Below are 24,657 nucleotides of genomic sequence, written 5' to 3' on the forward strand. Positions count from 1 at the left end.
CACTCCAGTATTCTTGCCTGGAGAATTCCACGGACAGAGGAGCCTGGTGGGTCTACAATCCATGGGGTCACAAAAAGTCAGACCAGACTTGAGCAACTAACACTCCCCTTTAATCAACGGGCACACTGTCACTTCTGCTTATGTTCCATTGGCCAAAACAAGTCTTACAACCAAGCCCAACATCAATGAGATGGAGGGTATATATTTCTTTGTATTCTAGTGAGAGGTACTGCAAAGGGTATGGATGTATTACAAATACTAGTGCAAAGAGGAAATGCAGAATTGGGAGCATTGATTCCAACCAGCAGAGGCGGTACATGTGAAGATGCAGTGTACATCAGCCTAAACAGGTGTAGCATGGGAGGAGGTCAGAGCACTTTCATACTTTATAATCTTCATGAAAACACCCCCTTTCTTTGACAAAGACAAATGACCCTTCCATCTTTTGTAAATTGCAGTGCTTACACAGAATTAACCTCCTTATTCCAATGAAACTGTTATTCTTTGTTCTTCCTCTGTAAAAATTGGCCTGGCCCTGGCCTGGAGCCTGTGAACTCATAAAGCTACCCACAAAGCTATCTGCTACATAGTTATAACTTACTGACTATAGTAACTAATCTGCTTTCAGTTGCAAGTCACAGAAAGCCCAAGGAAAAGTAGCTTATATATTTCATTCATTTTTTTTAACTTTTAATTTTGTATTGGAGCATAGCCAATTAACAATGTTGTGATAGTTTCAAATAGACAGCAAAGGGACTCAGCCCTATATATACATGTATCCATTCTCCCCCAAACTCCCCTTGCTTCCAAGGTGCCACATAACATTGAGCAGAGTTCCCAGTGCTATATGTAGGTCCTTATGGGTTGCCCTTATGTATTATTTACTTATTTATTTGGCTGTACTGTGTCATAGGTACTAGGGGTCTTTAGTTGCAGCATGCTAACTCCTGGTTGCAGCATGTGGGACCCAGCTTCCAGATCAGGGATCAAACCCAGGCCCCTGCATTAGGAGTGTGGAGTCCCAACCATTGGACCACCATGAACTGTCTGCACAGCTCATAAAATAAATAGCATAGAAATAGACTTCTCTAGGATAATTCAGTAGAGAAAAGGTATCCTTAAACTTCCTGGCTCATTCCTCCTTGCCGTGCCACAGTTCTCAAGGTTTTCATTCACAGGCTTGCCTTCCAGTGGCTGCCACCGAGTACCATACACAGACATAACACACACGACACACAAATATTAACCACAGGGGAGAGAGATTTCTTGCCCTGCACCACTTTTTATTTGCAAGGTTAAACTTGTCCCCTGGAAGGCTTCCCATCACGATGCACTGGCCAGACCTGGACTTAAACCATTCACTCTCAAAAGGAAATGGAGTTACGATAAATGGCCTAGAGCAGGGCTGGCAAATTAAATTGTCTCACAGGGCACATCCAGCCTGTTTTTGATGGCCCACAAGCTAAGAATGTTTCTGTATTTTTACATTTGTAAATGGAAGAAGAAGGGAAAAGGGGGAAAGGAAGACGAAGTAGAAGCAGAAGCAGCAAAGATGACTATGTGACTCACAATATCTAAAAGACAGTTTGACCCTTAACAGAAAAGCTTGCAGGCTCCTGCCTAGATCGCCCATGATCTACCTGAGGAAATGAAGAAAGGCCTACTTTCCCTGAGGACAATGCCAGTGTGAGGTTTGCCACATCACACACGTGTAATTTCCTTCTTCTCTCCCCAAGCCCTGAGTTAAATCTTAGAAACTATTACTGAATGGTTCCATCATCCACCACTGCTGGGGTAAATTAAAGGAAAAGTCAATGTGTAGATGGGTGTGAGGGTGTTATGGGGGAGCAGTGGGTTTTCACTTCTATTTTGTTAGAATGATAGTGTTGACTGAACTATCCCCAAAGAAAAGGTACAGCTGAAGGGAAAACCATTAAAATGTAAGGTCCAGACACCTTCCCTTTTATCATGCCAACATATCACTCCATTGTCTTCTGAATCGTGTAATTTGTGACCTTTCTGTGCTGTGCTTAGTCCCTCAGTCATGTCCGACTGTCTGTGGTCCCATGGACTGAAGCCTGCCAGGCTCCTCTCTCCACAGAATTTTCCAGGCAAGAATACTGGAGTGCATTTTCATTTCCTACTCCAGGGGATGTTCCCCAACCCAGGGATCAAACCCACATCTCCTGCATTGGCAGGCAGATTCTTTACCGTTGAACCACCAGGGAAGCTGTGAACTGGAGAGATGGAGGTAAATATTATATATGCCTGGAAATGGGCACGCATCTTTTTCTGCTAAGCTGTTAGTGTAAGAGGTTGAGTTATTCTAGTCAGGAGTTGAGCTGGGCTTGGGTTTTAATGTTGCTATGGTTACCTTCAGTGCATCATCATTTTCAAATTCCTCTAAAGTTATTTTCTGCTTAGAGTTGGGACTGCTTTTCTAAAGGGTTTCTTTTTTTTTTTTTTTTTCCCTCAGTGTTACTGTTCTACTTTCAGCCGTTAGGCTTTCTGTGCGTTTACCACTCAGAGGAGTCCCTCTAAGCTCATGTGCTTTTCCCAGCAGTAACCTGCTTGCTATTTGGTACTTACTAGACTGTTCTGAAGGAGATCAGCCCTGGGATTTCTTTGGAAGGAATGATGCTAAAGCTGAAACTCCAGTACTTTGGCCACCTCACGCGAAGAGTTGACTCATTGGAAGACTCTGATGCTGGGAGGGATTGGGGGCAGGAGGAGAAGGGGACGACAGAGGATGAGATCGCTGGATGGCATCACTGACTCGATGGACGTGAGTCTGAGTGAACTCCGGGAGTTGGTGTTGGACAGGGAGGCCTGGCGTGCTGCGATTCATGGGGTTGCAAAGAGTCGGACACGACTGAGCGACTGATCTGATCTGATCTGATCTGAGACTGCTTGTGGCGATGGGGAAGGAAGACAGTTTCTTTGTGGTCCTGTTCTAGGTTCATTCTCAGGCAGGCTCTGTGTCTATGGGTCTTGGGGATCCTGACCCTCTCTGAGCATTATGACCTCTAATAGTAGACAGTTTCCAGGCCACTCTTCAGGATTAGAAGTTTTGCTTTGGGGCTTTGTTTGTTTGTTTCATTTTCCCATTTTTCCAGCTGCAGTAGGGCTTTACCTGTCTCCTGGAGAAAACTGGGTTTGCTGCCTTCTCCCATCAGTTTAAGTCTTCTATTCCCTGCGGGAGGAGGGTCTGGGTTTCTTCCTGCTTTTCCTGCAATGGCAGCCACTCCTCTCCACTAGGCTTGAAGGACAGAAGTCTTTCCTTACCTTCCACTCTGCCCCCAATCTTTGTCTTGCTGCTCAGTGGTGGTCCCTGGAGAAGAGCCTGTGAGTGGATATGAACTCTTTATATGATTGTGGTTCCCACGGGGTTCTACAAGCGTGCCAACCTGCACTTGTGTCTGCGTGCTAAGTTGCTTCAGTCGTATCCAACTCTTTGCAACCCCATGGACTGTAGCACTCCAGGCTCCTCTGTCAATGAGATTTTCCAGGCAAGAATACTGGAGTGGGTTGCCATTTCCTACTCCAGGGGATCTTCCTGACCCAGGGATCGAACCCACACCTCTTATGTTTCCTGCATCGGCAGGCAGGTTCTCTACCGCTAATGCCACCTGGGAAGCCCCAGTCTGCACTTAGTCATTAGCAATGTATTTAAAAATTCAGCAGAATTCTACCTTCCTCTTTCTATGGCTGCCCCATCTTCTTGACCACACTCTCCCACAGGTGACACAGTACCTGCATCCCCTCTGCATTTAGAAGCACCTGTCTTTCTCGAGATTTCAGGTCATGAGTTTCTCTATGTCCTCAGCTCTTTGAGTGGCTTAATAAAATCTATGATTCTTTAGGTTACCTAGATTACTGTTGTGTGGAGGGAGCAATGCTTTTTCCAGGTCTCTCCAGCTAAACAGAAGCTGGAAGTCCTCCAGGTGTTATTTTATTAAGGGGGTCTGAGGGTCTCTATTGTTGGACCACAAAGCTTACACAGTTTTTCCGAGGACAATCCTTCTGCTTACTCTCTCAACCCATCCCTTCTTATTTGTCTTAGTAGCCCACAGACCTCTTGCTTTACAAAACATGTTGAATATCTGCTTCCGGTTGCTGCCATGGTTGGTGGCAGATTCAGATCATCCTCTTCCCTTCCCAACATGAGTTCCTACTCAGCTTTGGATTTGTCTACTCCTTGATTTTAATGCCCCCAGAGAAGGGAGATTTCGATGGAAACACTAGCATATTCTATGATGCTGGGATTCTCTGAATCTCCTATTTATCCAACTATGTTCTTTTTGAAAAGATTTTTTGATGTGGACCATTTTTAAAGTCTTTATTGAATTTGTTACAATATTGCTTCTGTTTTATGTTTTGGTTTTTTGGCCACCAGGCATGTGGGATTTTACCTCCCCGACCAGGAATCAAACCCACACCCTTTGTATTGGAAGACAAAGTCTTAAGCACTGGGCCACCAGGGAAGTCTGTATCCAACTGTGTTCTTTACTCAACAAGTATTTTTTGAGTGATTACGTAATACAAAGCACACAGTTCTGGGTACTGGGTGGCTTACAAAAAACAATCAGGCTAGCATATCACCCACTTTCAACCATATGACTCCGCTTGAAACATTAACACAGGGGAACCAGCAGACAGACATGGCGGGCATTAGGTGGCACAAATGAAGCCTCAGGTTACAGTGAGTATAGAGACAGAAAGCAAGGAAGATTGGAACAACTGGATAGTAAAGAAGAGTGTAGCCTGTGAACATCTATGGACCTCCTGGTGGAACGGTAAGACCTACCCTGGCACTATTGTTTAGAGGATCTGTTGGTCATCTTGATATCAGAGGACCTTTGGGGAAGCCACACAGTTGTGTTGGAACGTCTCTTCCTCAAAGGCTCTAAGAGCATAGCCTTTGCAACCACGAGAGAAGGCAGAAGACAACTTAAACCATAAACATAAAAACGCATAAAACACAAAAAAGCACCCAAGAAGGCTAATTTCAATACATACACACAAGATTATGGAATAAAAAGCATGACTTTGTTCCCTTTTATAATTAAGGTGTAACACTTAGTGAAATGCACAGATCTTAAGTGTACAGTCTGATAAAACTTGATAAATCCATACACTTCATGTAACCCACACACCTATCAACATATGGAACATTTCCATCACTTACACCTCTTGTTATCTCCCAGTAAATTCCCACCCTTCTCCACTTTATTCTTTTTAAGCACTTTCTGATTCTGTCTTATCATAGATTAGTTTTTCCTAATTCAGAACTTCATATAGACGGAACCATATTACATGCATTTTTTTTAATGTCTGGCTTCTTTCACTTAGCATATTGTTTCTGAGATTCATTTATGTTGTTGCATATATCTGTAGCTTTTCCTTTTCAATGCTGAGTAGTATTGTACTGAATGAATATACCACACTTTGTTTACCCACTTTCTTGATGATGTGTTTTTTCTTTTCACCTTGTTGTCATTGTTCAGTCCCTCAGTCGTGTCGACTTTTTGACCCCATGGACTGCAGCACGCCAGGCTTCCCTGTCCATCACCAACTCCCAGAGTTTGCTCCAACTCATGTCCATTGAGTCAGTGATGCCATCCAATCATCTCATCCTCTGTCATCCCCTTCTCTTCCTGCCTTCAATCTTCCCCAGCATCAGGCTCTTTTCTAATGAGTCAGCTATTTGCATCAGGTGGCAAAAGTATTGCAGCTTCAGCTTCAGCATCAGTCCCTCCAATGAATATTCAGGATTGACTGGTTTAATCTCCTTGCAGTCCAAGGGACTCTCAAGCAACTCCTCCAACACCACAGTTCAAAAGCATCAATTCTTTGATGCTCAGCTTTCTTTATAGTCCAACTCTCACATCCATACATGACTACTGGGAAAACCATAGCTTTTACTAGACAGACCTTTGTTGGCAAAGTAATGTCTCTGCTTTTTAATATGCTGTCTAGGTTGGTCATAACTTTCAAGGAGTAAGTGTCTTTTAATTTCATGGCTGTAATCACCATCTGCAGTGATTTTGGAGCCCCCAAAAATAAAGTCTGCCACTGTTTCCACTGTTTCCCCATCTATTTGCCAGGAAGTGATGGGACCAGATGCCATGATCTTAGTTTTCTGAATGTTGAGCTTTAAGCCAACCTTTTCACTCTCCTCTTTCACTTTTATCAGAAGACTCGAGTTCGTCTTCACTTTCTGCCATGTCTTCACTTTCTGCCATAAGGGTGTTGTCATCTGCATATCTGAAGTTATTGATATTTCTTCTAGCAATCTTGATTCCAGCTTGTGCTTCATCCACCTGGCATTTCACATGATGTACTCTGCATATAAGTTAAGTAAGCAGGGTGATAATATACAGCCTTGATGTACTCCTTTCCCAATTTGGAACCAGTCCGTTGTTCTATGTCCAGTTCTAATCGTTGCTTCTTGACCTGCATACAGGTTTCAGAGGTGGTAGGTAAGGCAGGTAAGAAATTCCCATCTCTTGAAGAATTTGCCACAGTTTGTTGTGATCCACATAGTCAAAGCCTTAGAGTAGTCAATGAAGCAAAAGTAGATGTTTTTCTGGAATTCTCTTGCTTTTTTTATGATCCAGTGGATGATGGCCATTTGATCTCTGGTTCCTCTGCCTTTTCTAAATCCAGCTTGAACATCTGGAATTTCTTGTTTCACATACTGTTGAAGCCTAGCTTGGAGAATTTTCAGCATTACTTTGCTAGCGTGTGTGATGAGTGCAATTGTGTGGTAGTTTGAACATTCTTTGGCGTTCCCTTTCTTTGGGATTGGAATGAAAACTGACCTTTTCCAGTCCTGTGGCCACTGCTGAGTTTTCCAAATTTGCTAGCATATTGATCTGCAACACTTTCAGTGCATCATCTTTTAGGATCTGAAATAACTCAGCTGGAATTCCATCACCTCCACTAGCTTTGTTCGTAGTGATGCTTCCTAAGGTCCACTTGACTTCACATTCCAGGATGTCTGGCTCTAGGTGAGTGATCACACCATTGTGGTTATCTGGGTCATGAAGATCTTTTTTGTATAGTTCTTCTGTGTATTCTTGCCACCTCTTCTTAATATCCTCTGCTTCTGTTATGTCCATACCATTTCTGTCCTTGGCACTATTATAAATAAAGCAGCTATAACATTTTTACACAACTATCCACACAAAAATCATGATTTTTAAGATATAACATCAAAGATATATTGAAGGAAAACTGAATCTTGCTAAGCAGCCAAAAAAGTGGAAGAGAGAACTCAAAACAAAGCAAAAATATAAGGAGAGAAATTACAATGAAAAAGGCAAATCACTTTGAAGAGATACCCAAGAGATCTGTCATATATGACTAGTTGCAGTTTCAGAAGGAAAGAAAGGAAACGATAAAAAAAAGAGAGAGGTAATATTAAACAGATGATACTAGAAAATTTCCCTCACCTAAAGACAGATTTGCATCTACAGATAAAAGGGGTCACTGAGTTTCAACTAAGATCAGTGGGAAAAGACACATCCAAGCACATTTAAGGGAAATTCCTGTTAAGAAAAGATTTTAAAAGCTTCCAAGTGGAAAGAACAAGTTTCCTACAAAAAGATGAAAAAAGAAAGAAGAACAATGAGGAGGATAAGGGGTGGAGGAGAGGGAGACAAGGTACTGGGAAGAAAACGGAGGAAGAAAGTGTGGAAACAGGGAGCAACCAAATGACAATAAGCAAAAGCTCTTTATTTAGAGCTTTCTATAGCAAGGGAGGTGGTCACCATCCACTTGTGTCTGAGTCAAAGGCAGGCATCTTTACAGTGGAAAAAAGGGAATTCAGGTGTGCCCTGACAAGAGGCTGTGGACATGAGGAGGCTGCCAGCAGCCTAACTTGAAGGGAGGTATCATGTGAATCATTAGGGGGGCATATTTAGCTTTCCTTGGTTGGTCTTAAGTTATAGCTGAGGTTCCAATACCTTGGCCACCTTTTGTGAAGAACTGACTCATTGGAAAAGACCCTGATCCTAGGAAAGACTGAAGGCGGCAGGAGACAGGGATGACAGAGGATGAGTTGGTTGGATGGCATCACCGACTCCATGGACGTGAGCTTGAGCAAGGTCTGGGAGTTAGTGATGAACAGAGAGGTGTGGTGTGCTACAGTCCCTGGGGTCGCAAAGAGTTGGGCACGACTGAGCGGCTGAATTGAACTGAAGTTACAACTGGGAGCACAGATTCAGGAATCTGGTAGTTATTGATCAAGTGGTGACTATTTGGGACTGAAGGTTACAGGAGCTGCTATTTGGATCCTGTAATGGTTGATGCAGATGGTGAATTGATTTTCTTGGTCCAGATGCTGTAGACTGTGGGTCAAGAGTTTTATTTTAATATATGGTCTTGCCACTGCCTGTTTGCCTATTTAGTCTCTCAAAGAGAATAAAGAAAGAGAAAAAAAGGGGAGATAGAGAATGGAGGAGGGAGGGGGTAAAGGAAGGAGAAAGAAAAAGAGAGGGAGCAGGAAAGAGAGAGAGCGAAATCACTGCATTGGTGCCTGCATGCATGCTCAGTCGTGTTCGACTCTTTGCAACCCTATGGACTGTAGCCCACCAGGCTCCTCTGTCCATGAGATTCTCCAGGCAAGAATACTGGAGTGCATTGCTGTGCCCTCTTCCAGGGGATCTTCCCGACCCAGGGATTGAATCCACATCTCTTACATCTTCTGCATTGGCAGGCAGGTTCTTTTCCACTAGCGCCACTGCACTAATCTTACCTGAAATCCTGCGAGCTAGAAGACTGTGTGGAATACCATTTACAGATCACTGAGGGAAAAGAACAGCAACTCAGCCCAAATTCCATTTAAATGTCAGGATGATAGATATTTATGAATATGCACAGATTCACAAGTTTTGTTACCCAGGCACAATATCTGAGGGACCACTTCAGAGTAAACACTACCAAACAACAAAACAATCAGAACAGAGACCTCATAACAAGACAAGGAAGATGAAGAGAAAGGAAATTTGGTGAGTAATTCACTTCGAATTTATATAGTAGTACAAGTGAATAATGACAGTGTAACTGGGAATTATAACACAAGTGGTAGATTAAGGATTCCTTGAATAGAAGAGACAGTGCAAAGGAAAACAAAATATTTGGTGGAATAGAACAAAAGCACCAACTTTTCTCAGTGAAACCTAGGAATGCAATGGAAGTGGAAGGGGCAGAAATAAATACTGTATGTTCTGAAGGTTTCCACTAGGACTGAAGAGGGTAGAAATAAAAATACTTTAAGAGTCCCACTTCTTGAGGTGTAATAAAGAGGCAATGAGGGCTTCCTGGTGGCTCAGCCAGTTAAGAATCTGCCTGCAATGCATGAGACTTGAGTTTGATCTCTGGGTCAGGAAGATCCCCTGGAGGAGGCCATAGCAACCCACTTCAGTATTCTTGCCTGGAGAAACCCATGGACAGAGGAGCCTGGCAGACTACAGTCCATGGGGTCATAAGAGTAGGATATGACTGAGTAACTAAACCACCACCACCACAAAGAGGCAATGGGGTACTAAAGTGTCTAAAAGGAAGGAAATATGAAAACATATTCTCATATATTACTGAAGAAAAAGTGTTTGATAGTGAATGTCAGAAGAGGGAAGGCATTTCAGTTTAGTCGCTCAGTCGTGTCCAACTCTTTGCGACCCCATGGACTTCAACACACCAGGCTTCCCTGTCCTTTACCAACTCCCAGAGCTTGCCCATACTCATGCTGGGGAAGGTAATCAGTAGTCAAACTGAAAAGAAGATGATATATATTTTTTAAGCCTTCATACACTTTTTTCATGAGTGAAATTGAAAAGAAAACAATAGAGGACATGATGGGGTAACATCATAAAATTAGAAACACCCAGAATGAGTGGTGGAACTCGGGAAAGAATTAGAAATAAAAATATAATTTTTGAAATGAAGACTAGACTAGGAGGAAACCAGGAGTAAATTAAAATAACAAATAATGCCTTAAGAGACAGAGAGAGTGAAAAGGAGGAAATTTTTAAAAATAAGAAGAATAAAAAGATTTTGAAGAAAGGTGACTAGTATTAAAGATAGGTAGCTCTTCAGATTTAACATAGAGATATAGTAGTTTCTGAAGAAAGAAACCAAAGGAATACAGCAAGTACAAGAAATTATAATGAAAGACGATGATGTTGAAAAGAAATTGAAACTATGTATTAAAAGAGTGCACTGTGTACCTGAGAATGACCCAGAATGACCAACAACAACACCCAGTCTAGTAAAATTAATGTGAGAGGAAGATAAATTGGGGGACATCTAGGTTAAAAAAAAAGGAGGTCATTTACAAGAAAAGAAAATTAGACTCTCATGAGGTATTTTTCAGCAATGCTTTATTCCCCAGGAAAATAGAGTATCACACTTAACAGTCTAAAGAAAAGTGAGCCAAGGTTGATTATATCTAAGAAAACTGACTTTCAAACATAAAAGGCTGTTCACCTGAAACTATCACAACATTGTTAGTCCGCCATACCCCAATACAAATTGTTTTTGGTATTAAAAAAATAAAAATAAAAATTTTAAAAGATTAAAAAAAAAAAAAAGGAACAAGGCCTTCTTGGAGAAATGGCTGATTCAGGGACTAGTCTGGGAAACACAAGATGACTCTAGAACAATATTGATAATAGCACCAAGAACATATGGAACAGATTTAGAGCTTCTCTGGTGGCTCAGAGGTTAAAAGCATCTGCCTCCAATGCGGGAGACCTGGGTTTGATTTTTGGGTCGGGAAGATCCCCTGGAGAAGGAAATAGTAACCCATTCCAGTATTCTTGCCTGGAGAATCCCATGGACAGAGAAGCCTGGTAGGCTACAGTCCACGGGGTCACAAAGAATCGGACACGACTGAGCAGCTTCACTTTCAGTGCTCAGAAAATAGCAGAACATATGCACTCACCCCATTCTTTTTTTTTTTAATTATTATTATTACTTCTACAGCAAGGCATATTTGAGCTGGGCACACAAGATGCAGAGTGGAAGATGTGCCAGGAAAAGGACCCTAGGATGGCCTTCTTTGCATATCTGTAGGGGAACTGTAAGAGACCGTCTATTAAGAGGTGATTATGTGAAAACAGGAGATGTCTGACCAGGGAAATGGCCTTATTAAATAAGGGTTTAATGAGAAGAGCCCTACTAGTGGTGCCATCTGCTGAAGCAGTGCTGCTCAAATTTAATGTGCAATAATTACTAGAGGGATTTTGTCAATATGACAATTTTGACTCAGTGAAGTTGGGACTGGGACCCAAGGTTTGACCTAGTTAAAAGAACTAGGATTTGTGCACTTCCCATGACTCAGAGGTGCCCAGCTAGTTTCTTGTTAAGCAACTGAAATAAGGGAGGGAAAAATTCTCAGTGCCATCCAGGTTTGTTTTTCTCGCGGCTATAACCAAACCTAAAACTATGTAGTATTCTCTTAGAAGTTGAGCATGCGTAATAGTCTGGAAAGGGAGGCTTTGTCACATCAAAAAGTTTTAGTAAAACTGCTGCCTACAATAACTAGAAAGGCAGAGAACCTCCCTCCCTAGCCTGTAGGTCTAGTGGAGATATCTTGAAAAGAGCCACTTTAGGTATGTGCCTGCTGCTTTTATTTTTCAGCAAGGTATTACAAGAGTTTCCCAGGTGGCGCTAGTGGGAAAGAATCTGCCTGCCAGTGCAGGAGACACAAGAGATTCAAGTTCAATCACTGGATTAGGAAGATCCCCTAGAGTAGTAAATGAAACCCCACTCCAGTATTTCTTGCTTGGAAAATTCCACGGGCAGAGGAGCCTGGAGAGCTACAGCCCATGGGGCCGCAAAGAGTCAGGGGTAACTGAGCACGCACGCATAAGGTACTACACGTAAAGTTTGAAGTCAGGGTAGATAGAGAACAGAATGTCTGGAAATTCTGGAGCTTCACTAAGTTGAAAAAGTTGATGGCTTATGTAACCCTAAATTACAGGAGAGAAAACTTGGCCTAGAGATTTCTCAGAGCTCAGTGTGATTTTTTTGGCAAACACACATAAATAAAAAACAAGAGAAAGGAAAGATACACTGAAGCAAAAATCAAACTAATAGAGTTCTCTTCTCACTTAAGCTTATTCTTTCAGATGATTTCAAGGATGCCATCATTAAGATGTTAAGAATGGGTTGCATATGGAAGTCAGGATATAGGGCAGATTTAATGACTATTTTTTAAAAAAACTTTAGGAGCTTCCCTGGTGGCTCAGACAGTAAAGAATTTGCCTACAATGCAAGAGACCTGGGTTCAATCCCTGAGTTGGGAGAATTCCCTGGAGGAGGAAATGGCAACCCACTCCAGTATTCTTGCCTAGAGAATACCATGGACACAGGAGCCTTGTGGGCTATAGTCCATGGGATTGCAAAGAGCTGGACATGACTTAGCAATTAACACCTCACTTCAAAAACAACTTTGAATATGTTTATTGGCACCTGAAACTGTCTGTAAAGGAAGCAGAGTTTACTGAATATTCAATGAAATTATGTTTAAAAAAAGCTCACTGAAAAACCTGGTCTACAAATGCTCTCACCTGTTCAAGTCCTAAAGTCCCTAGAGAGGGAATACCCTCCAACATCCAGTTAACTTGTATTTAGAAGGCAAAGCTGGGGTCCACCAAATACAATGAACAATACAATTATCCTCTCAAAATGCAGTACTAACCATGGTGTCCAACCATCATGCAGGTATAACAACGGTAGTGGGTGTTCATAATTCCTGGGCAGGATTCTTTTTTTTTTTTATTTTTAAACTTTACAGTATTGTATTAGTTTTGCCAAATATCAAAATGAATCCGCCACAGGTATACATGTGTTCCCCATCCTGAACCCTCCTCCCTCCTCCCTCCCCATTCCATCCCTCTGGGTCGTCCCAGTGCACCAGCCCCAAGCATCCAGTATCGTGCATCGAACCTGGACTGGCAACTCGTTTCATACATGATATTTTACATGTTTCAATGCCATTCTCCCAAATCTTCCCACCCTCTCCCTCTCTCACAGAGTCCATAAGACTGTTCTATACATCAGTGTCTCTTTTGCTGTCTCGTACACAGGGTTATTGTTACCATCTTTCTAAATTCCATATATATGTGTTAGTATACTGTATTGGTGTTTTTCTTTCTGGCTTACTTCACTCTGTATAATAGGCTCCAGTTCCATCCACCTCATTAGAACTGATTCAAATGTATTCTTTTTAATGGCTGAGTAATACTCCATTGTGTATATGTACCATAGCTTTCTTATCCATTCATCTGCTGATGGACATCTAGGTTGCTTCCATGTCCTGGCTATTATAAACAGTGCTGCGATGAACATTGGGGTACACGTGTCTCTTTCCCTTCTGGTTTCCTCAGTGTGTATGCCTGGGCAGGATTCTACCATTACTGTGGACAAGTAACTACTGTGCTTCCCACTCTTACTTTTCTGGAACTGTAGTTATCCTATTCCTTCTGTCCTTGTTCCTCTATTGTTTTGTATTACATGTTTGGGCCTGAGGCAGATAATTTGTTCTATAGTGTATATATGTCTGGAACATGAACAATTACATCCAAAATTTTGGAGAGGGTTGTACATTATCAGACATCCTGGATTTTAAGCTGATACAAACACTGAGTGGGAACTTGAACTCTCTTCTTTAGGGTTGAGTCTCCTACTGTAAGAAGGATACACAGATACTCATTATGATCAGAGGAACAAACGGTAGTGGAGACTGCTGGTTGACTCTCCAAAACCATCCTTTCCTTTGTCCCAGGCAAAAGGAAACTAAATATCCAGACTCACAGTTGCCAGGCATGGAGATCTCACTAAGTTTTTAACTATGGAGGGACATCTGAACCGATAGTGAAGGACAGGAAAGCCTGGCTTGCTGCAGTCCATGGGGTCGCAAAGATTTGGACACGACTGAGCGACGAAACAACAACAATAACGACAACAAATCGCCACATTACTTTCTCAAAGGATTTCCTTGTTCTGGACTTTTCTTTCCCCTTCCCCAAATGGGGAACATGTTCTTTTTCACATATAAATCGGCAAAAATTCAAAAGTTTAACATCCTTTGTAGGCAAGGCTGTAGAAATTTGCAGTCCTATATAAATACATAAATACAATTACGTATCAAGGTAAGGCGATCATATAATTTGTCATCCAAATGGAACAGTTTCCAGAGTGAAAGGGCATGTTATTAACAATTACTCCAGGACGACAGATGGAAAATGGCACTGTTCTGGACAAACTGAGATGTATGATCAATCTATATACAGACGCAGAGTAGGAAGGGAATGGGGACATTTTTTACTGTACTTTACAAAAGTACCGGCCTGTGGTGAATTGTAAACAAAAAAACCTCGTTCTTTACCATGGGTAGTTTAAGTGCAGCCTTCAAGAACAAGGGATGGTAAACTACAGACATGAGATACGGAACTTGACGAAAACCCCGAAGTTTTGCGAATCGGGCACTTACTGGGGTTGCACAAACGACACAGTCCCTTGGAGTTCATCCGCCAATCCGAAGTGGGAGCGCGTGAGCAGGAGCCTGTAAGAGAAGCCCGGGCGGGCCTAGGATTTGAGGAGTGGAGCTTCGCGTCAATCAACCTTGGGGGCGGACCTAACGCAGGCGCCCATACTCGGCGGTCTGGCCTACACAGGCGCTACTCTGTGGCATCTCGGGTTCCCTCTAGCCACACTCTGGAGGACTACACTCGGTTTCTTTCGGCCGCGAGAGGCCCCGCAGCCTCCGCCGATCTGGGAGAAAGATGGCGGCAGCCGTGCGACAGGATTTGGCCCAGCTCATGAATTCGAGCGGCTCTCATAAAGATCTGGCGGGCAAGTGAGTATTTCCCGGGGGCCTGGGAGGTGGAGAAGCAAGCCAGAGACTTGTTCTTCTTGGATTGACGGCGGCTTTCGGATGTGAAGCTGGGAGCGGGCCTGAAGATCAAGGGGGCGGGCCTGAGGACGGTCGTGGAGGCAGATGTTGGGAGCAGCAGAAAACTGGAAGGGGACCTTGTGCAGGGAGCGCTCAGGACCATAGATCTGGAGTGGCTGTCAACTTTTTCAGCCCTTGATGGCATCCTTTCCGTTCTCTAAAGATTCTAGAAGCGCGGTCTGTGGGACGACTGCTCCCATGGCCTTCTAAACCTTCCCCGGTGCCCCTTCCCAATCGCTGGCCGGCCTCTCACACCGAATTCTGGCCTCTGTTTGCCTCTTCTCCGCCCGTTTTTTTCTCTTTGACTGGAACCTTGGTTTAGAGTTTTCCGGGGAGATGGCTTCTTGAGGCTGAGGGAGCTGAGCAGGTATGGCCGCTATCATGACGTCCAGAACTACTTGAACCATCTTCTGTGGGTTGTGTTTTGGGTACTCTCTCTCCCCACCACCAACTCTGAAGAAGGGCATGGAGGAATGTCACCACAACGTGGGTCAGGATGTCTAGGGTAGTGATGTTTGCAGAATTTTAAGCAGATGATTAGAAATTTTGTCGGAATTTATGTAGAAGGGTTAAGTCCACTCCAACTTAAATTTGTGATTTGTGCCTGCCCTGCAGCCAGTTATTCAACAGTGTTAATTACATCTAGATAGATAGATAGGGAGATAGATAGATGTCTGTTTCCTCTTTGTAGATTTCACAGCACTATTTTTTGGGGGGGGGTAATTAAGATGCATTCTGTTTCAAGTGTGCTTCTCAAATTGATCCTATTTACATTTGACAGCTAAGATCAGGTCGATCCATATTAACAGGCTACACCTGTTTTAACCTGGCCATTGAAACATTGACTTTGTTTTATGTAGGCTGTAATGCATTTTGTCGGCTAGTAAATGTAATCCAGTATATCAGTGGGAAATTTAGCAGTGCTCTTGGGCTTAACTACTTTGTGGGGCAATTTCCCTCTCAGGAAGATGGGATAATTATAATTATTCTGTCTGAGGACAAAATAGAGTGTGTATATGCACCTAGAACAGTACCTGACACTTAGAAAGAGCCACAGGATTGTTCTCCTTATTATTATTAAGAAGATGGTAAGTACATATTGACTTAATCCCTGGGTTGGAAATAAATTGAATATGTCTCACTGCTCAATTCTTTTAGCATGTAATTTTGATAGATTTGGATGAAAGTAAAACTCACTTATATATTTTTTCCATGTTTGCTTTCCTTTTTGTTTTGTTAAAAAAAAGGTAAGTGTGTTAGTTATCAGAAGAGGTATAGTTTTCACGTATTTGTAGAATTCTGAAACTTAAGCTAAGCATTTACTTCCTCAGCTCTGAATTGCGGATAAACAACAGTATCTGCCTTATTGGGTGCGTCAGTTATTTACTGCTCTGTAACAAATCAAAAACTTAGTGGTGTAAAAGAAGTATAATTTCTCAATATGCTTTAGATCAAATAGGTCGTTTTGCTGGTCTTGTCTGGGCCTACTCATGCAACTGCAGTCATCGGGCAGCTCAGCTGGGGTTGGTAGGGCTAAAATGGACTTGCGTACACATGTAGCTCTTGGCTGGGTCTCTCTTTCTGCACACTGTCTCTCATTCAGGGCCTTAAGAAGGTTTCAAGGGGGTGAAAGAAGAAGCTGGCAAGGCCTCTTAAGGCTACCCTTGGAAGTCGCACAATATCAGGTCTCAAGCACTGGTCAGAGTAAGTCCCAAGACCAGGCTGGATTCAAGGCTAGAGGAAATGCAATCTACCTCTATGGAAGAGTGGCCAGGTTACATGACAGAGGGGCCTGGTTAGGGGAAGGTAATTGGATGCTATTATTTTAAGAGTCTAGTACACGGATTATTGTGAAGATTAAATGGAATAAAGTACTTGATAACTGAGAGCCAGTGCTTCTTAAGGAAAGTCTTGGCCTTGCCTGTAGGTACATATCTGGTCCTGTCTGGGCAAGAATGTGTCATATTTATTTTCACAAGAAAACAGTTCTGCCAGCTACATGCTCTATGAGAGAAATACTCTTATACCAGTGGTTTTAGGGTTTGTATTAGGAGCGGAGTAACAAAGGTGGAGAAGGAAATGGCAACCCACTCCAGTATTCTGGCCTGGGAAATCCCATGGACAGAGGGGCCTGGTGGGCTATGGTCCCTAGGGTTCCAAAGAGTTAGACGTGACTTAGCGATTAAATCGGAGAAGGAAATGGCAACCCACTCCAGCATTCTTGTCTGGAGAATTCCGTGGGCAGAGGAACCTGGTGGGCTGCTGTCCATGGGGTCACACAGAGTCGGTCACGACTGAAGCGACTTAGCATGCATGCATGCAACAGAGGAGTCCATATTAAGAAATAATGGAATAAATTCCTTTTTGAAATATTGCTGAATTACCAGCAATTTACAGAATATCTATGAGTAGGTATTCAATAAATATTGCTTGACTCAGTAAATAGCTGGAAAGGTGTAGAGTTTATATTTGAAACCAGGTTTCTGTACTCTAAAAAGCTAATTTTTAACCCGCAGACTACACTGCTTTTCTTATCAAAACTTCAATTAGAAATACTTTGCCATAACTGTGAAATAATATAGCAGTTTAAAATTGATATAAAAAATTGGCCATATGAGAAGCAATTTTGTAAATTATATATGCTGCTTTTGTACATATGCATTGTGTTGATTATCTCATGCAAGTTTCATAAGAGAAAATCCTTGAGAGAGGGCATTTGTTGTGCTAGCTTATTCACTTGGCTAAAACCTATGTGATTCTTCAGAATTCAGTTCAGATGTTATTTCTTCCATAAAGCTTCTGGGAATAACCATCATCACATCGAGGACTCGGTTATTTGCTCTTCCTCTGCCCAGTGGCATCCTGTGTTTACCTCTAGGATAGCGCGTCATTGTTTTGTCTTTTAACTCCTCTGCTTTTCCAACTAGATTGTTACTTCTCTGAGGGCAGGTTTGAGGTCATGGATTTAAGGTCTTTGCTGAGTCAATGTTATACAGATATGACCCTGCCCACCCCACCCCCAGTTCTGTGGGATGGAGGATACCCTGAGGAAGATATCAGGCCTTTGAAATCTAAACATTTCATTTTACAAAAAAAACTGTTAACCTGGAGAAAGAAGAGAATGGGGGCTCTTTTAGTTGCCCACACACACACACACACCCACACACCCCCGATGTCAGATTACACACACACAGAGCTCAGATTACACACACACACCTTACATACACTATACACACACATGCCCCAAAGGCGGGTTCAGTTCAGTTCAGTCGCTCAGTCGTGTCCGACTCTTTGCGACCCCATGAACCCCAGCATGCCAGGCCTCCCTGTCCATCACCAACTCCCAGAGTTCACTCAGACTCACTTCTATCGAGTCAGTGATGCCATCCAGCCATCTCATCCTCTGTCGTCCCCTTCTCCTCCTGCCCCCAATCCCTCCCAGCATCAGAGTCTTTTCCAATGAGTCAACTCTTCACATGAGGTGGCCAAAGTACTGGAGTTTCAGCTTTAGCATCATTCCTTCCAAAGAAATCCCAGGGCTGATCTCCTTTAGAATGGACTGGTTGGATCTCCTTGCAGTCCAACGGACTCTCAAGAGTCTTCTCCAACACCACAGTTCAAAAGCATCAATTCTTCAGCACTCAGCTTTCTTCACAGTCCAACTCTCACATCCATACATGACCACTGGAAAGACCATAGCCTTGACTAGACGGACCTTTTTTGGCAAAGTAATGTCTCTGCTTTTCAATATGCTATCTTGGTTGGTCATAACTTTCCTTCCAAGGAGTAAGTGTCTTTTAATTTCATGGCTGCAGTCACCATCTGCAGTGATTTTGGAGCCCAAAAAAGTAAAGTCTGACACTGTTTCCACTGTTTCCCCATCTATTTCCCATGAAGTGATGGGACCGGATGCCATGATCTTCGTTTTCTGAATGTTGAGCTTTAAGCCAACTTTTTCACTCTCCTCTTTCACTTTCATCAAGAGGCTTTTGAGTTCCTCTTCACTTTCTGCCATAAGGGTGGTGTCATCTGCATATCTGAGGTTATTGATATTTCTCCCGGCAATCTTGATTCCATCTTGTGTTTCTTCCAGTCCAGCGTTTCTCATGATGTACTCTGTATATAAGTTAAACAAGCAGGGTGACAATATACAGCCTTGATGTACTCCTTTTCCTATTTGGAATCAGTCTGTTGTTCCATGTCCGGTTCTAACTGTTGCTTCCTGACCTGCATACAGATTTCTCAAGAGGCAGGTCAGGTGGTCTGGTATTCCCATCTCTTTCAGAATTTTCCACAGTTTATTGTGATCCACACAGTCAAAGGCTTTGGCATAGTCAATAAAGCAGAAATAGATGTTTTTCTGGAACTCGCTTGCTTTTTCCATGATCCAGCGGATGTTGGCAATTTGATCTCTGGTTCCTTTGCCTTTTCTAAAACCAGCTTGAACATCAGGAAGTTCACGGTTCACGTATTGCTGAAGCCTGGCTTGGAGAATTTTGAGCATTACTTTACTAGCGTGTGAGATGAGTGCAATTGTGCAGTATTTTGAGCATTCTTTGGCATTGCCTTTCTTTGGGATTGGAATGAAAACTGACCTTTTCAAGTCCTGTGGCCACTGCTGAGTTTCCCAAATTTGCTGGCATATTGAGTGCAGCACTTTCACAGCATCATCTTTCAGGATTTGGAATAGCTCAACTGGAATTCCATCACCTCCACTAGCTTTGTTCATAGTGATGCTTTCTAAGGCCCACTTGACTTCACATTCCAGGATGTCTGGCTCTAGATGAGTGATCATATCATCGTGATTATCTGGGTCATGAAGATCTTTTTTATACAGTTCTTCTGTGTATTCTTGCCACCTCTTTTTAATATCTTCTGCTTCTGTTAGGTCCATACCATTTCTGTCCTTTCTCGACAGAGGTTACATAGCCTCAAAGACCCCTTCTAATGTAAATTCTCTGGTTCTCTGTTATTCCCACATACAAATTTCAGTGATTCTCATCTGAAGAGAGGCGTTCTGTAAAATCTAGTGTTTACCATATGCCAAGCATAACTTTAATTACATTTTAATCTTAAACAGTAAATTCTATTATTTACATTGGTGATGGTGGTGGTAGTTGCTCAGTCGTATCTGACTCTTTTGTGGCCCATGGACGGTAGCCCGCCAGGCTCCTCTGTCCTTGAAATTTCCAGGCAGGAATACTAGAGTGGGTAGCCATCCCTTTCTCTGGAGGGTCTTCCCAACCAAAGAATTGAACCCAGGTCACCCGCATTGCAGGCAGATTCTGTACCATCTGAGTCACTGGGGAAGCCCCAGATGTTATTTACATTACATATGAGAAAGCAGGTGAAATCGTTTGCTCCAAGGTCACATGGCTAGTGACAAAGCCAGAATACAGTCTGTCTGCTCGGCTCAATGCCCTTAACTCGAAACACACCTACTTTTTGGTTTTATATTTTCAGCAAACTGGACGCCTTTTCAGATATTGATTTTTTTTTTTTTTTTTGCCTGGGATATCTTCTTCTCACATGCTTTCCTACTTACCACTAAGTTCAGATATTTAAAACGCTTACAGATCAACTTCATTAGAAAATTATTTCTCTTCTAAATTATATTAGTGCTTAGCTGTAAGATTTTGTCTTTAATTTTCTGCAACTTCACTATGATGAATGTGTGGATTTGATTTTGCTCATCTGTGTCAATTAAGTTTTGCTGTGAAATAAACCACCCCAGAACTTTGTGGCTTAAAACAGAGTCATTTATTAGCTCACAGTTGCGTTGATTGGCAGTTTGAACTGGGCCCAGCTGGTTGATTCTTCCGTGCTCCACATGGTCTTGGTTCCCCAGGGGCTCCACGTGCATCAGATCAGGTAGGCAACTCTGCTTCTCTTTGTTGGCTGGGGCAGTGGTGCTGACTAGGCTACTTACCTTATTATCCAAAAGGTGTAAGTGCAAGTGAAAGTTGCTCAGTTGGGTCCAACTCTATGTAACCTCATGGGCTGCAGCCCGCCAGGCCCCTCTGTCCATGGAATTCTCCAGGCAAGCATACTGAAGTGGGTAGCCATTCTCTTCTCCAGGGCATCTTCCCAACCCAAGGATCAAAGCCAGGTCTCTTGCATTGCAGGCAGATTCTTTACTATCTGAACCTCCAGCGAAGCCCCATCCAGTGAGTTGGTCTGGACTAATTCATGTGGCAAAGTCAGGTTCCAGGAGATAAAGATAAACACAAATTCTCTTGATGTCTGTGTTTGGAACTTGTTACTTCCACTGCCTTCTATTGGTCAAAACAATCCCACATCAGAGGGTGGGGAGATAAACTCTACCTCTTGATGCAAAGACCTACAAAAAGTCACATTGCAAAGGTGCATAGATACAGAGAGTAAAAGAATTGGGGCCAATTTTTGTAAATGCTCTATGGCATTATCCTGTTTAGGCTTCCTTGTGTTTCTTGAATCAAAGGATTGAATTATTTCATTGTCTTAGAGGTTTTTCAGCTCGCTTTCTGTAAATGTTGCCTCTATCCCATTCTGTTTTCTCTAGGACCCCAGGGAAACCCTTGTCAGGCCTTCTTACTGTGACCCCTCTGCCCTTTCTTCTGTCTTCTGTAATTTCCATTTCAGTGCTTTATTCTGGATAAGTTCTTCTGACCTGCTTTCTAGTTGACCAGTTCTTCAAGAGTGTCTAGTCCACTGGGAAGAACTCAGTTGAGTTTTAAGTTTTGGTGACATTACTTCTTAGTTATGTAGTTTTGGTGATTCTTTTTTTTTCAGATGGCAACCCACTCCAGTGTTCTTGCCTGGAGAATCCCAGGGACGGGGGAGCCTGGTGGGCTGCTGTCTATGGGGTCACACAGAGTCGGACACCACTGAAGTGACTTAGCAGTAGCAGCCAATCTGATCACACGGACCACAGCCTTGTCTAATTCAATGAAACTAAGCCATGCCGTGTGGAGCCACCCAAGACGGAGGGGTCATGGTGTAGAGGTCTGACAGAATGTGGTCCACTGAAGAAGGGAATGGCAAACCACTTCAGTATTCTTGCCTTGAGAACCCCATGAACAGTATGAAAAGGCAAAATGATAGGATACTGAAAGGGGAACTCCCCAGGTCAGTAGGTGCCCAATATGCTATTAGAGTTCAATGGAGAAATAACTCCAGAAAGAATGAAGGGATGGAGCCAAAGCAAAAACAACACCCAGTTGTGGATGGGACTGGTGATAGAAGCAAGGTTTTGGGAAAGATTGAGGGCAGGAGGAGAAGGGGACGACAGAGGATGAAATGGTTGTATGGCATCACCGACTCAATGGACATGGGTTTGGGTGGGCTCCGGGAGTTGATGATGGACTGGGAGGCCTGGCATGCTGCGGTTCATGGGGTTGCAAAGAGTCAGACGTGACTGAGTGACTGAACTGAACTGAACTGAACTGAAGTGACTGCGTTTTATTGACCTCCAAATCCCTTCAAGTGCCAAGAAATCAGAAATTGATATACTGAACTTTAATTCACATATGTGATAGGTGCTTGATAAACATTTGTTGATGATAAATGCATGGAACAGACACAAGTTTGCCTTAACTAACTAAATTTCTTTTCATCCATAGTATTTTTTTTTTAATGGAAAAATATTTGGTACTTGTCATGTACCACTCCACATCAGTCATTTTTCCATCTTTTCCATTGTTTTAAATTTAAAAAAATTTTTTGATGTTCCCAATATAGATTAGTTGATTGATAAGTTGTGAAACTGTAAATTAAAACTTAAGTTATTAGCAAATTTTTATAAGTGAGACATTGTCATCTTTGAATATATTATTATTAGTACAAGATAACTGGGCTTTAAGAATAAGAGGGTTTAGCCATAGTCTTGATTTAATTTATATGAAAAGTAAGGTAATCTAAAAAAGAAATCATAAACTAATGAATGCATTAACTAAAATCATGCCCAGGGCAATAAAGTGTATGTATAAATGTAGATAGGGAAAAAAAATCTATGTGCATATGAGTGTGTGTATATATCCAGAGAGAGAGAATGAGATTTTTTTGTGTGTGCGATCTCAGTTCCTTGACTAGGGATTGAACCCGGACCATGGCAGTGAAAGCCTGGAATCCTAACTAGCAGGGCACCAAGGAACTCCTGAAAAGGAGATTCCATCTGAATAAATTATTAGATGACTATTTTATTTCTCAAATTTAGCAATTTTTAAAATAGCAATTTTTATTTTAAAGCTTGATTATATTTCCTTTCTTTCTTAGACTAGTTTGACTCTTCTTTTGGAGTTGGCTGTCTTTTCTGTCAGTACACCTGCTTTCTTACAAAGCCAGTTTGATTCATTGCAGTTTTGAGAAATCATACAATCAAGCTTGTGAGAATATCAGATGAGAATCAGTGAGTGCTGAACTGTAGCTTGAGGATGTGCCTTACAAATACAAGTCATAAATTTGAAAGAATTTGGGCCCTATTTGTATGTTTTTGTTTCTTGACTATATTCTGGATAATGTTTTAAATAATTGCAATTAGGTTTTTTAAATGCATTAATGAACGCTTTTGATAAATATTATGATTGAGACAAAGGGGTTAAAGAATAGTATAATACCTATGTATCAACCACTCAATTTAAGAAATAAAATGTTCCTAATACTGTTGTATCTTTGAGTGCTTATAATGTGCCAAGTACTGTTCTATGCAATATATGTGCTATATTTAGTCGCTCAGTCATGTTTGACTCTCTGCGACCCCATGCACTATAGCCCGCCAGGCTCCTCTGTCCACAGGGATTCTCCATGCAAGAATATTGGAGTGAGTTGCCATGCCCTCCTCCACATAGGAGTAAACGAAACAAAAAATCCTTGTCCTGATGGAGCTGACAGGTTAGGAAGCAATTTGCTATCGCTTAATAATTCTTATCAGTCTTGTTTTTAGTGTTACCCCCTCATTTTTAGAATGCTGCTTTGAATTTTTGTAATCATGAATATTAGAATAGTTGTTAGAAGCTAATGCAAGTAGAGAACTAATGGGCACTGCCTGACAGCATGAAGGACGTTCAGTCAGTACATTTGGCTTGGTGGGGTGTGTTTTGTACACACTAAGACACTTGATCTCTAGTATTTGGCTTCATTGCCTAGTCAGCATTACCCTGTTGTTGGTAATCCTATATTCATAAGGAAAAGGTTCTGGGTCACCTCAAATAAAGTCCTTGTGTGTACATTAGTGAAGGATATATGGCTTACCTTTTGAGGCACTTGAAAGAAAATTGATGTTTTAAATTCAGAACTGAAACTTTAAAGAAAAAGTGGCATCTTAGATCCAGTAACTTAGATTTAGTCTTTTTGTGATGGACATGGAAACTTTAAAAATTGTGGTATACTGTAAAGAAAACCAGAAGTGGCACTTTGAATTATAGATTTAATGTTTCTTATGATGGACTGAAAACTTAAAAAAAAATCTGTAGTGTACTACTATAAAGAAAGCCACAAACTAGAGCACAATGAAAGCAACCAGGGTAAATAGAAATAAACATCAAAGTTAGTATTAGATTATATGCTCTTGCTCAGTTTGCAACCCCATGGACTGCAGCCCTCCAGGCTCCTCTCTCCATGGAATTATTTAGGCAAAAATGTTGGAGTGGATTGCCATTTCCTCCTCCAGGGGATCTTCCTGAGCCAGGAATCAAACTCCTGTGTCCTGCATCTCT

At 42.1% G+C, this 24,657-nt stretch overlaps 2 protein-coding genes across 8 annotated transcripts in view; one reads left to right on the forward strand and one right to left on the reverse strand.

Moving 5' to 3' along the window:
* Positions 1 to 14,591, reverse strand: part of LIN54 (lin-54 DREAM MuvB core complex component) — an 86,039-nt gene extending 71,448 nt beyond the window's left edge. For all 3 annotated transcript variants that reach the window (XM_055588947.1, XM_055588946.1, XM_055588942.1), the window contains exon 1: positions 14,504 to 14,591. In XM_055588947.1, the coding sequence (XP_055444922.1) occupies positions 14,504 to 14,540 (37 nt within the window). In that variant the 5' untranslated portion in view covers positions 14,541 to 14,591. The remainder of the gene's footprint in view (positions 1 to 14,503) is intronic.
* Positions 14,592 to 14,654: 63 nt separating this feature from the next.
* COPS4 (COP9 signalosome subunit 4) overlaps positions 14,655 to 24,657 on the forward strand; it is a 38,851-nt gene continuing 28,848 nt past the window's right edge. For 2 of the 5 annotated variants that reach the window (XM_055588953.1, XM_055588956.1), the window contains exon 1: positions 14,655 to 14,869. In XM_055588953.1, coding sequence (XP_055444928.1) covers positions 14,796 to 14,869 — 74 coding nt within the window. In that variant the 5' untranslated portion in view covers positions 14,655 to 14,795. Of the gene's footprint in view, positions 14,870 to 15,122; positions 15,333 to 20,780; positions 20,837 to 23,687; positions 23,834 to 24,657 lie in introns of those variants that run through there. The other 3 variants (XM_055588955.1, XM_055588954.1, XM_055588951.1) reach the window with 3 other exon arrangements.

This window comes from Bubalus kerabau, chromosome 7 (assembly GCF_029407905.1).
Source record: "Bubalus kerabau isolate K-KA32 ecotype Philippines breed swamp buffalo chromosome 7, PCC_UOA_SB_1v2, whole genome shotgun sequence".
NCBI classification, from domain to species: domain Eukaryota; kingdom Metazoa; phylum Chordata; class Mammalia; order Artiodactyla; family Bovidae; genus Bubalus; species Bubalus kerabau.